Below are 13,565 nucleotides of genomic sequence, written 5' to 3' on the forward strand. Positions count from 1 at the left end.
ACCGGAGCCAGAGCCTCCCATTTGCTAGCAAACCATTCTACCCTGACTAAACCCCAGCCCTGTCTATGAGTTGTGCGAACACCTCTTAGATGCTGCAGTCTGAAGACACTGTTTTAGACGGACGAGGCTTTGGACTTAACAGGACGTCTCTCTGTTACACTTGACACGTGTGTCCAGTGTGGGACAGTGGCTCTGCGAGCAGCCATCCTTCTGGGGCCTGCAGGCAGCCTGGCCAGCAAGGAGCGACACTGGCCAGTCCTGCTCAGCACACTGGGGCAGTACATCGTGTGCTCTGGGCTCGCCTTCCACCCAGGGCACGGGCTGGTGTGCCACGTGGGTGTCCCTCAAATAAGAATACGCCAGCGGCAGAGTAATGTGGCCTAGTGGTGCACGGAGGGCAGCTCGGGCCTCCTCTTCCTCCAGCCCTTCCCAGTGTTGCCCGGACGGAGAGCGAGGGCGCGGCTGGATGTTCTGACGTCCTGCCTCCGCCCTTTGAGAACGATGAGACGTGGATGCTGGTGGCTGTGTGGGACGCACGTCGCCCCTGAGCGGGGCAGCTGTCCCGCAGGGTTCCCCCACGCAGGGCCCCCGGCTGCGCCCGACCTGCTGGGCGCCCGGTGCCCTTCTGGGGCGGGGACGGTGCAGGGGTGGCGGCTCCTCCCGCAGTGCGGCCCCCTCCCGGCTACACGACTGCACACATCGCTGTGCCGCACTCCCTCCCTCGGCCTCAGCCCGCGGATGGGTCGCGCCCACTCCAGCCCGTGGCCGGCGCGCGCTCTCGTTTTCCTGGCCTCCGCCTTCATTTTCAAATGCAGCCCGGAAGCTCACTCTGAGTCCCTGCAAACCGTCCCTCTGCGGGGCACTTCTCAGGCTGACAGTACGCAAGGGGGTCCCTGTTTTCTTCTCTAGCATCTACTCCTGCTTCCTGTGCAAGCAGTAAGCAGAATGAACGCATTTTAGGCCGAACGGCAAGTGACCTTTGCAGAGCCCAGACTGCATGAAGACCTCAGAGTTCGCGTCCACAGCTTCCTCCACAGCTTCCTTCTAGTGACAAAGGAGCCCTCGGAGATAGTTCTTTTTCCGAAGTAACAATTTCTCTGGCGCAGAGAACTGGGATTAAGATTGCTGATTTTACCAGTGTGCTTTCTGCATAGGATTTACCCAATTATGATAAAGATGCAAAATAATGAGTCATGTTTACTTAGTTATCTCCACTGCACTTTCTCAGTGATGTTCAGAGATCAAAGTCGTGAAATCTGCTTTATTTGATATTAAAAGCCTCCGCTGTCTGCTTCTCTGCTCACCGCCCCTATATCTGGAGCCCAGAGCATCAGGGAGGAGCGCTTCCCCAGCGCCTCCTGGGCACTCGGGCCTGGCTGGGGGCAAGGCTGTGGCGGAAAGCAGAACTGCGCCATTTCTGGGCACTCGCATCCTGCCCCCCCTCAGTCTGCTTCAGCCGACGTGTCCACGCATTTGGACTGATTGACTGCTAGCTGGTTTTTGGCTAAGACCAGGTGACATGCTGGCCCGTCTGTACACATGGAGAAGCAAGGACGCCTGGGGCTGGAGCTGCCTCCTGTAGATTTGGGGGGAGCACACCCTAAGGCTGCGCCACTCATTTCCCCCCTGCGCACTATACCTGGGCAGTAGAGCCGAGGAGCCCACCCTCTTCCAGGAAAACAACAACCTCACTCCATGCGGAAGGGACCCGGAAGCCCCTGCTGTCCCCAGCCTACCGTAGTAGCCCCCCACTCTTAGTACCCTGTCCAGTGCTATCCCAACTGCATAGTGAGTTGTGCTTAGACCCCCCTGCCCTGCCCAGGCCCAGGAACACTCAGCTACACCCCCAGCCCTTACTCCTTAATTCCAAAGGTCTTGCTGAACTGGCCAGATGGGCCTTGAACTTGAGACCCTCCTGTCTCAGCCTTCCGAGTAGCTGGGATTACAGGTGTGTCTCACTACACACAGCTGGTCCAGGATCTTACCTGGCAGAACTTGAGTCTCAGCTAGAGGGCACCAGCGAGGCCGTCCAAGCCAACTCCTCTCTGGTGAAGTCCAGGGCCACACTGTCAGAGGGCAAGGTGAGAAGGAAGGCCAGACCCCCGGGTCTCTTCAGTGGGATTTTCTCAGTGCCACATGTTGCCTCCTTGGGAGCCCATGAATGCATCTCAGTGAGGAAGTTGTCCCTAGTCGCTTTTCCTGCAGCACTAAGCAGTGAAGGAGTTTACTTTCTGTTAAAAGAATGAGGTAGATGGGATTTTTTTTTTAATGCAAACTACTTCCTGGCATTAATAATAGATTTGGGAGACTTGGGATGAGTTGGAGGCATAAACCCTAGGCCCAGGCTTGAGATTTCTTGCTTCTGCTGCAGGGGAAATTAACTCAGGCCTTTTCCGTGCTGAGGACCCCTGTCCAATGCCCAGCCACTGGCCGTGCACCCCGCGAGGGCCAGGGGCGCTGTGCTGAGCTTGCTCCTCAGCCTCACTGCGGGCTCATTCCTCAAGCATCTGGGAAGCAGGAGTTTCTGCATGTGAGGGGAATGGAGCACCGGGTGACAGAGGTCAGCCAACGGTTGATGCCTCTGCTCACCCGCATTTGCCTTCCCGCAGCGAGCTGGGTGACCAAGCTACACTTAGCACTGTGGAAGTTATAGGCAAGCTTTTCCTTTAGCTGTATTAGTGAGTATTCGATCCTCTCTGTATATGCACAAATAAAATTATAATTTCTGAGCATTTAGGTAAAGCTAATCACATAATGGTTGCTTTTCATAGCATCCTGCAAAATTTCTTTTTACCAATTGAAAAATATTATCCTTAAAGCAATTTCTACTAGAAATAGCACCCCAAAACTCCTGCTCCAGGTCAGATTATAATTGCAGGAAGACAGAGAAAGACCCAAGTGTGGCTCTCATCCCTCTTGCTGAACTTGTCCATAGCAGTTCTTGCTTAGTTATAAAGCAGCTGTAGAGACCTAATTAAGTTTTGGCATCCCTGCCTGCTTGCTTTTTCTAGTTCCCAGTCCACATTGAAGGCAAAATCAGCCAGGCGTCAGATGCAGAATGTAGTGATTGCTATTCAAATATAATTAAGAGGTCCTCCTGCTTGATTATCTCAGCAGATAGGCTTTAAAGTCGAGGCAGTATGTGCACAGCTCTTAGCCAGATGTGTCTTCCTGATAGGACACTGCCTGGGAGGAGCCACTTGGAAGCCGAGTTCGGGGCCGTTCGGGAGCGCCTCTTTGTTTACGAAGCCGGTGTCATCACGGGCACCTTTCATAGCTTCCGCCTCCCGTAGATTGCGATACTATTTGCCTCACCTATATTTGATGCCATTTTTTCTTTCGTGAAAGCGTCTGGGAAGATACTTTAGTTTATTTCTCGGTGCCTCCTTCAGACTGGGTGCGAGTGACCCCATCATCGAGCAGGAAGCGATCCACTGCTGCCGAGCTAGCTGCGGGAGCAGACTTGCAGCCAGGGCTCGCTTCCATGGGGCTGGCCACTGCACATCATCTTCGTGTGCTCAGCCCAGCAGTCCCCGCATTGCCAGTGGCCCGTGTCTGCTCCCACGCTGGCTCCTCTCGGCTGACCGGCATTTTGAACTGTCTTTTCTTGTTATTCACGATGCTGTAATGCCCTCATCACTTCCCCGAAGCCTGCTTGTGTGCTCAGTGGGGCCTCGCGCTTACCTCGTTCATGTCATTGGCTAGAACCCGTCATTCATTTGCAGCTGCAGATTCAGTTGAGGCTGCAGACCATGTGGGTACTCAGCCACGGCTCCACCGGACTGCAGTGGCCTAGCAAGCAGGTTGCCCACTGTAGGTGGGGAGGGTGCGGGTTTTCCCTTCGGCAGTTCTGCTGAGGGCGAAGCTGCTTCCTACAGTTGTTTGCTGACTTGTTCTTGCTGCCTTTAGCAGCAGATATCACCCCTAGAAATGCTGACCAAAGCAAGGAGGGCTTTCTGCAGGATGACTGAAGCCAGAGTAGAGAACAGAGGGGGAGGAGGAAGAGCCTGACACAATATATTTTAAAACAATAAACCCTACAGAATCTTCCTCAGCGAGCCTGGGTTGCTCTTGAGGATTTCCCAAGTGCAGCTGACCAACTGTGATTTCCTGCTGTCTCTGGCTCCACGCTGCATTTTGGAGGGTCTAGGAGGATTACACTGTTGGTCAGAAGTGCCTCAGCAGACAGGGCCTACAGAGCACCCTGACTCAGGTGTTGCAGAGGATCCTGATGGGTAAAGCGAGCAGCATCATGTCTGCCCGCGGTAGGACTGTTAACAAGCGTTTATCGTGTCAGCTCCCCAGCTCCTAGCATGGGCTGTTTCAGACTCCATTACAGAGGAGACACATGGTTGATTTTAAGCTGAAGATGCGCCTGACAGCCCTCTGCTGTACTGATGTCAAAAATGTCTCTGCCGAGCTCTGAAGTGCATCCTCAAGAACTCCTGGAAGTGCACAGGAACTTCAGTGATGAGCTCAAATGGACTTTGGTATTGATAAACAAAGGCCAGTATGTATCATGAAAGGACAGCTTGCTGTGACAAATGGGCCCACCATCTGCAAAGATCAGAGTATTGACCATCCAGGGCAAGGAAGACCTATCTCTAGCCGAACCGTGCAGATGAGAATTAGCCCACATCAGCCATTCAGCAAAAGCTCAAGAGGCAAGTGAGGACAGCGCGTCAAACTGCACCCAACCCGCAGCCCGCGGGCACACGCCTGCGGCCCGACCCTCAGGTCCTCCTGCGCCAGCGTGTGCTCGCACAACTCCTTTCAGGGTCCCTTTCCTGCTCAAGACTAGCCCCAGCTTCACCTCCACCTGTCCTACTGTGGAGGCGCTGTCCTCTGTCCCTGTCCTCCTGGGGCTCCGCACGTTGCACAACACCTAGATGGCAAGTTGCGTGAGGGCACGTTAAAGTGACTCCCGCTCTGTACTCTTCCCTGCCTGGCAAAGAGCTCTGTTCATCAGGAGCAGCAGATCAATATTCGTTGATGTCACCATTTCTGAAATGATTCATTAGAGAAGCCCTGGTCACACATCATGTCAGGGTTTAATGTTGGAGCATCTCAGGAAACACCCAGAAGAACAATTGCACATGCTCACCTACCAGCAGGCAATGCAGAGGAGAGCCAGTCATTAAACTCTGGGCAGGCTGCATTGCCAGCGACATGCTGGCCGTCGCTCCTAATGAGAATGGCGAACTGCATTGGCTGTTGCACTGACTGCCAGTACACTTGGCAAAGCTTATACCACTGCGGATGTGTTCGCTGATGCATAATTAAGCCAAATGCCCAAGAATAATCCCTTCCTCCCCCCAAACTCTTATCAGGGAACAGGTGGGTGGGATGCAGGACAGCTGCGTGATCCCTGGGACTCTGACTCTCCAGGATGTCCAGGGACCTGGTATTTATTTCACCCAGCGCCCGCTAACTTTCTCACTCGCCCTGAAAATGGCCGTGGGTGGGCATTTTATTCTTGGTGCCCCTGCCTATACCCTTTTCCTTTTCAAGACTTCTGATTCAGAGCATGTTCTGCAGACATTTGGTGCTGGGTAAGTGTCTGTTGGGGGGATGAACTGAGGAGAGGAAGGAGGCAGGTGTTAAGCTGTGCAAGGCCAAGATGTGGAGCACCAAGCGTAGGACGTTTCCCCCATAAACACAGATGCCACTCACTGGCTTTTAGAAAATGTGTAGCTATGGGGCTGAGTCCCTACAGTACATACCTCAGAAAATTAACAAGTAAGACATAGACAGCATAATTAAAACAAGCTGGGAAATCCTGCCCAGTGTAATAGCTTTCTGTGGTGTTGATACATTTAACTGCAGCGGCCCCTCCCTAACTGCGGAGGTTACCATCCATACAACCCCGCCATAAGTGAAAATGAGCGAAGTAGCAACATTGTAGTTATACCCTGCCCGTGCTCTTATAAACCTTTCCCACACTTTTAGAAACATTTCTAATGTTCTTAACCACTTTCTAAACTCGTAAACCTACTTAATTTTAACAACATACATATACTGCACACTACTGCACAATCCCACATATAGAAAAAAAAAAAAATCTGCAACAGATAATTTAGATCAGTATTTTTTAGGCTGGCCAGATAGCTCAGCGAGCTAAAGTGCCTGCTTAGGCAGACGCAGTGGCCAGGGTTACATCCTGGGCGTGCAGTTCTGGTCCTGCTCCCGGGGTGTGCTGAGAGGGAACTGAGACTGGGAAACTGAAAACAGGAGAGTCACTCCGAGTCTGATCTGTGTAGTGAGATCCTGTAGACCCTGTACTAAATAATTAAAAAATGTATTTAGGGGAAAAAAACAGTGAAACAGTGAGTCCGTGAAAGTCAAACCACGAAATAGCGAGGGGCTGCTATGCTGCAATTAAAATGTTTACCAAAATGCTGTGGACTCAGAAGTATTCTGGGAGTATGATTTACACTGCAGAGTTCAAGGCAGATCTGTGACTGATGACTGAGCCCATCGGTGCCTCTCCAGACCCACATCAGCTTGGGCAGGTGTACCTCGTCGTCTTGCATGGGTCAGAGCAGGAGCTCAAGAGAGCCTGTCCAAGGAAACAAGAGGGCAGGTCCCTGGGGCCCAGCGGCCCTCGCGGTCCAGAGGTCCTCACGGTCCGGAGGCCCTCACGTCCGGAGGTCCTGGGGTGTGCAGGACCCTGAGTGCAGTGCCTCAGCGTCCTTCCTGCACCTGCTCCACAGCGACTTTGCTCTGACAGATGCTGCGGCAGGCGGGCACACCCCACAGGGGAGCACTGTGGTGTCTACTGTACTGTTTGTCCAGAAAATTCTAATGTGCAAAATGAAGGTCAGGTTTATTATTTAAAATAAGAATTTCATACAGTTCCCGTAAGTGTTCAAACGAAAGGTGTTAGAGAAGCGTTGGAGAGGCAGTGGGTGTAAGCCGCGCTCGTGCTTCTGCAGGACAGAGAAGATTCCTGGTCCTGAGGAGCCACAGACCAGAGTCACCTCCGGCTGCACTGACACATGTGTGTGGGCTGGCGCCACGCCTGCCAAGCTCCACGGGCACGAAAGCAGGGTGGCTAGGAACCCGCGTGGGCACTGTGTCCTTGTCCAGAGTGTAAGGTGTGGACTGCAGCCCCTGCCCAGCCCGCTCCTCCCCAGCGGAGGCTGGAGACCATGGTCCAGCCTGGCAGCTTCTCCCTGTACTGCACACTCTGGCTGATAGACATGGACTGAGTGTGGCGGTGAGATCTGAGGAGACAGCAGGCAGAATGTCATCATGCTCCCATGTGCACAGGTGCATACGTGTGTGCGTGTGCAATGTGTGCCTCTGCGTATGTATGTGTATGTGTGCATGTGGGTGTGTGCACGCATGTGTGTGTGTCCATGTGTGTGCCCATTGCACGTGTGTGCATGTGTGTGCACATGTGTCCCTGTGCACATGTGTGCACATGTGTCCGTGTGCATGTGTGTTGTGCACATGTGTGCGTGTGTGTGGTCACTCATAAGTCCACGAAGTAGAACTGAAGCACATCCTGAGTGTCCGTAGCTGTGGCTGCTCGGGCAGAGGAGGCCTTCCGGCGGAGCTCACCCTCCAGGCAGCCCAGGGCCCTGGGCTTGCCGTAGCCATTAATTGACTTTATTGTTTTAGATTTATGCATTAAAAATACGATTGCTACTTGCAAGGCATCACTTTGTTACTTTGTAGCTTTTAAGCTGATGTCCTGAACTTATTTTTCTTCTAAGATAAAGTCACATCTATGGATTTTTCAACTAATTACGTGTCTGCCAATAAATACTTAGAGGATACATTTTATTTCAATTTATTATTTGTGTTTACATAGTGTGCCCCTGGAAGTATCCCTAGACTGGAAAGAAATGGTTTAATGACCTGGTGCTGCCGCCTCATCTCTCCCCCTCTCTCCCCTCCCCACCCTTCTGATAGCTGCAGTCAGTCCCGGCGAGCAGGACAGCAACTCAGAGACAGCCAACTTCTGGGACTCGGCGGATGTGCCTGGCAGATGCGTCTTGGAAGTGTCTGAGAGTCCAGGTGAAAGCCGTTTAAAAATAGTCAAGTATAAAGTGATAAATCTGACACTGCTTTGGGGTTCTGGGGCCACGTAATACTGTTTTCCCGTGGCAGCTGCACTGTCACATTAATGGTCACCTCCAGAGGTCATGCTGTGGGGCGGCCATGTCTCTGCTTTCATCGGGAATTCAGTCAGACGCAGTGCAAAGGCTGGATGACTGAGAGGAGCTGACACGATTAGCTCACAGTCGCCCGTTTTAGGCTGAACCGTGCATACACGCAGAGACTGGGACAAGAGAAAGTTGACATTCTGAATATTTGAAATAATGAGCTCCAGCGAGAGCCCAGCACACACGGGGAGGCCAGCAGAAAGAACCACGCTGGGATTTTGCCGCCCTTTAGACGCGAGCAGGACTCCCAGGAGAAGGGATATGAGCAGGACGGCAGGGTGACGTTGGGCAGTGTACCATGGCAGCTCTCCCAGGCTCACAGCAGTGCAGGACGCCACCATCACTTCTGGAAAGAACGGACAGAAAGACCCCGGAAGGTCCTGCCGGATGCACTTGAGTGTAGACTTCTGCTTGCTTTTGGCTCAACTTAAAAAGTGCCTAATCCTAGTGACTAATTAGCTAAAGGGAAAGTCTTGCCGACAGTGCAGGGCATTCCTGAGTCGCACCGGAGCCACCGGCGCCAGGAGGGCCCGTGGTGCCGCGGGAAGTGGCGCCCTCCTCCTGCTGCTGCTCCCCACTTCATCTGGCCCCTGGCTCTCCTGGCTTCTCGCAGCTTCTGCGCTCCTCCTGATTCCTATGTTTGATTCGCCCTCTCTGTGGCCTGTCAGCTTGGTTAAGAGATGTCCAAATCCGTAGCCTTCCTTGACAGGGGCCAGCTGCGAGCAGTCCCTGTCCTTCCCAGAGGAGAGCTGTGGAGATGCAATTTTCAGTGAGAGGTACAGCCTGCAGTCCTGCCAGGTCTCCGAAGCCATCTTGGGGTCCTGCAGGCCCAGTGGCGCCACCTTGCACACCCCCAACACTCCAGACTCCTCCAGAGACACGCGCTACCCTGTGCTCGCCCCAGCCAGGTCTCAGCCCACCCCTGCCCCGGCGCCCACGGCCCAGAGAAGCGGCCTGGCTGGCAACGAGGGGAAACCTTCGAGAGAACACACCTGTGCCTGCCGTGGAAAAACACGGCCTTGTCTCACCGACAGAAGGGTACATGGGGGCCGTGCTCAGGCTACCATAAAATTTGTGTTTGAATTACTGTTAGTCTGGATTCAAATCGCCTCACTCTGCGTAGGTTTTTACAGTATCTTAATAAACCAGTTCCTGTCCCCCTTTTGTCAGGTCACGTGCGTGAGTCAAGTGTCTGCCAGGGAGTTCATTGCTTTTGACAGGAACCAAGCCGCTCAGTACCAGCACCGCCCTCCTCCTCCCTCGCGGGCGGGACGGCAATGAGATTCAGAGGCGTGCAGCCCTGGGACTGACACAGACAAAGGGACGTTCCCCAAAAGAAAGATGAGCTAGGAAATGCAGGTGCTGCTACTGCGTCTGGCGCCAGGAGTGAGCACCGCCGTGCCTCAGCCAGCACGGGGCCTAAAGGATGAGTTGCCCGGCCCTTTCCTCTGTCCATCCCTGCGTTTCAAGACATCTTGCCTTACAGGCCTGCAGGCCTCTGGAGGCTTCAGCATGGTCTCGCTGCCTTCCACCGAGGATTTGTGGCTCGGTTGTCATGGAGACATCGTGCTTCTCCAAGAATTGCTCATATTGATCCGTGGCCAGGCGTAAATGGTCAGGCGCGTGTGAGCGCGGGGGCTGGGCAGTCCTGGGAGAGGACCGGCTGGGGTGGAGGTCGGCATGGCAAACACTTGGGCGAAAAGAAAGAAGCGCTTCATTGTTTCAGCGCTTCTTGCTGCACTTGGGGCCATTGTCTTGGTGCACGAGGAACTGAAAGAAACTTGTTAGCCACTTGTCCTGTCAGATCCTGGGCGCCTCTCCTGATGCAGCTGTCAGCCTTCAGCTCGTGCAGTTCAGGGACACACAACAAAGAGGCAGCGGCATGAATTATTTATTGCTCCTCGTGCGGCTAAAATTCTGTGATAAGAAATTAAGACACTTCTGGAGGAGGTGCTGGTTTAGGAAGAAGGATTTCGATGAGAGTATATTTCTTCAAGCAAGAGCGGTGCATGGGAGGGAGCGTCCTTCAGATGGAGCCCAGGAGGGGCAAGCTTCCTATTTCTGGCCTGAATGTGGTGGCCTAGAGGAACTTGCTTGAACTGTGACCATATGACTGTTCGCTTGTCAGTGTGCAGAAGTGAACTTCGGGTCCCTCAGAGCATCCGGGATCCATACGACACGTGCTGCTCTGGTGGTGGGCGTGTGTGCACGCGGCTCATCTGGAGCACAGGCTCTGCCTTGGGAGAGAAACCAGAGTGGGCTTGTCGAGGGTGAGATGGGGAGAGGCATCTTCAGACCAGTAGAGATGCTTCAGAAGCTAAGCTTGCAGCCGCGGTCACGACGATTCAGTGTATTCGAGTCCAGATGAAGCATTCTTACCATTTCCAACTGGAATAGTATCCCTTATTTGAAATTCCTGTTAACATGGTCCTGTACACGAAAATCCCACACTCACCAGGCTGAAGTGGTCGGTCTGCATCTGAAATGGGTGTGGGTCTCGCCTAGCTCTATCTATGCAGTGCTGAGTGGCTCATGTGTGTATTACGTCGCTATAAATGAGCAGCCAGGTGTCTGCATTGCACCCAGGTGTCTGCATAGCACCCAGAAGGAGGAAGATCGTTGTCCCACACCAGCACGGTGCAGGAGCGGCGCCTCGCACTTGTGCTTGGCAAACAAAGGCTTTTCTTTGAGAACCCTCCGGCCGTCGCTCGGGCAGCCCTCCAGACTCAGTGCCCAGTAGCAGCTCATTTTCATATCCAGACATCAAGGACGTCAAAACACAGGAGAACTAAAAATCAAAATTTTGGGAAAAAATGAAAGTTTATATTTTTAAATATTGATAGAGTTTTAATAAAATCTGAATTTCAGATACACATAGATGTATGTATATGTGTGTATGTGGTCATGTGCACAAATTCATGTGTGACATGTTTGTATAAGCCATGTGTATACATGTTTGTATGTGTTAATGTGTATATGTGTGTGCATATGTGTAATGTGTTTATGTGTTTGTATTTGTGTGTGTTCATATGTATGTGTGTTATGTGTGTATATGTATGTGTAACTATTTTCATGTATCTGTGTTCATGTGTAGGTTTGTACGGACCTATGTTTGTGTCCCTGCATGTGTTTATGTATTCATGTGTATATGTGTTCATATGAGCCCATGTTTGTGTTGGTGTACATGTGTGTTCACGTGTGTTCACGTGTGTATGTGGTCTTATGTGTGTGTGTACATAGTAGTGGGCTTGGCCTGGTGAGCTATCTGCAAGCCATGCACGTTGAGTGCAGCCTCCCATCACTCCCACTGCCATCCATCTCCAAGCAGGCCGCGTCGGCCATGGGTCACCATCTGTTCCTCGGTGTGTGCCGGAGCCCACTAAGCCACTAGGCTGGCAGAGTACTGTCTGCCCCGGCCCCGCTCCTCTGACTTTGCCTATGAACCCGGATGTCCCGGCTGGTCCAGGAAGTAGTGCTCCGTAGTTCATTAGCAAAGAGCTCAGACTCCCAGGTGAGTCCCGCCTGGAGCTTCCATCTTAGACTCTGTGGAGGATGCCTGCTCGCTCACCGGCATCTCTGCGCTCCTGGAACCCCTGGGAGTAACTCTGATGTCCAGTAATAGATGCACAAAGACAACACCATGGACTGGCAGCTCTGCTGTTTGTGATTTTAGGGTCATCAGGCTTGCTTTCTCGGGCTCCTTAAGGCCAGCTGCTCCTGAACCTGAAAAATATTTTCACAAACATAGTTCAGCAGAGTCTTTACTAGTTAACTCCAGTTCAGTGTTTCTTACTGAACAATGGGCATTCCTCATTTCCCAGATTTTTTTTATTAGGACAGGGTCTTGTACGTAGATCGAACTCGTGGTGATCCACCTGTGTTCTGCCTCCCAAGAGCTGGGAGTACAGGTGCTCACCACCATGCCCAGTCTCAGTCGCCATCTTAGCATGCCCCAGGGGCAGGGACAGCACAGCAGGCCGGGGACTGAACCCAGCTGCTACGTCTGGCTACGCAGGTGCTTTAGTCTGCTGAGCTATTTTCCCCGGAATATTTGTTTAAAAAAGGTTGCTGGCCTTCACCTCCAGCCCATGAGGATGAGAACAGTGTCCACATAGCCATGAAGAGTTGGTGAGAGGTCTGCAGTTGTGTCTTCTCCTTCCGCAGAAAGTTGAGAGTTGTGCTTCCTAGTGTGCTAGGAGGGAGCGCTGCCAAGCAGCCACAGCGGAAAGCACGGCGACCGGCAAGCTTGACACCTGAGGAGGCAGCACTCTGCGCGAGCCCCTCCGCCTCCCGAAGCGGGCGACAGTCGGCATAGTCGGCATGCACACGCCAATGACAACATTCCTGTGGCTTCCACGTAGCATGCTTGCTGTGCAGATCTGTGCATACCATTGTCAGTCAGTATCACATCTGCGTGGATCTAAGGAACAAAGCCAGATGGCACGTGGCTTTCTGAGGAAGACTTTGTGAAAAGCCACGGGGCGCTTTCTTCCTTTTGCTATTCTGGCTCAGGAATCAACAGTGGAAACCAGGGGATGCAGAGCAGGACAGATTCGGGGCTAGAGCCCTGGCGAGGGCCGAGGACGATGTGTGGAGTGGCCAGCTGCAGGGCATGTGTTGGGCGAGGCCGTCCAGAACACGTGGCCAGCGCTGTGCAGCCTTCAGAGGCCAGAGCCACCTCAGAGCGACACGTGAGCGCTTCCTTTGGCCTGCATTTCACTGTATCAGTGTTTTGACTAATTTGCCCAAAGGGAAAATGCAAGCATCAATGTAATAATTTTTAAAGGGATTAAAATTATGGACTAATTAACACACACGTGCACACACTTAATAGGCCATGTTACTTTAAACCAGGATCAGCACCCTGACTTTCCATCATAGGAGCAGGAGTTAGCGGCTGGTGACATCCATTGATAGGGACATAGCCCGTGAAGGCACAGGCTGGAGCGGTTGGGGAGGCTGGGGACTGAGCTCACATGCGTCTAGCCCCAGGGTGTCATCCGAGTAGCCGAGGGACCAAGTGTCTTTTGGTTCTATAACTCAGAGCCTATTTCAGCTAATTTATAAGGCTTGACCCTAACACTGTAGTTGGGGTTTCTCTGAGAACAATTAAACTGCTTAAAATTTATGGAAAGTTCCTCATTGCATATCAAACTTCTCTTGTTAGAAACATTCATCTTCCTCGGTAGTTAAGAACTAAAACTTGAATATGATGGGCCATCACAGCATGGTTGCCCAGTTTGTGAGATGAGACTGCTGCTTGTTCTGTTCATGTTTGATTTGGGGATAGAAAAGAGCCATGGAAATCCCAGGCACTCCTCTGGCCACACCCTGTCCAGTCCTGTCATGTCCCATCCCTGCCCCCTCCCGCCCTCTCCCCTCCCTTCCTCT

The 13,565-nt window shown here is 52.6% G+C and overlaps 1 protein-coding gene across 5 annotated transcripts in view; it reads left to right on the forward strand.

Moving 5' to 3' along the window:
* Wdr72 (WD repeat domain 72) overlaps nt 1-13,565 on the forward strand; it is a 188,367-nt gene that overhangs the window by 173,992 nt on the left and 810 nt on the right. For 4 of the 5 annotated variants that reach the window (XM_023724077.1, XM_023724078.1, XM_023724080.1 and 1 more), the window contains exon 19: nt 7,921-8,025. The exons of the other annotated variant lie outside the window; for it this stretch is intronic. In XM_023724077.1, coding sequence (XP_023579845.1) covers nt 7,921-8,025 — 105 coding nt within the window. The remainder of the gene's footprint in view (nt 1-7,920; nt 8,026-13,565) is intronic. 5 annotated transcript variants of the gene reach the window in all.

This window comes from Octodon degus, unplaced genomic scaffold (genome assembly GCF_000260255.1).
Source record: "Octodon degus isolate 3935 unplaced genomic scaffold, OctDeg1.0 scaffold00105, whole genome shotgun sequence".
In the NCBI taxonomy this organism is placed as follows: Eukaryota; Metazoa; Chordata; class Mammalia; order Rodentia; family Octodontidae; genus Octodon; species Octodon degus.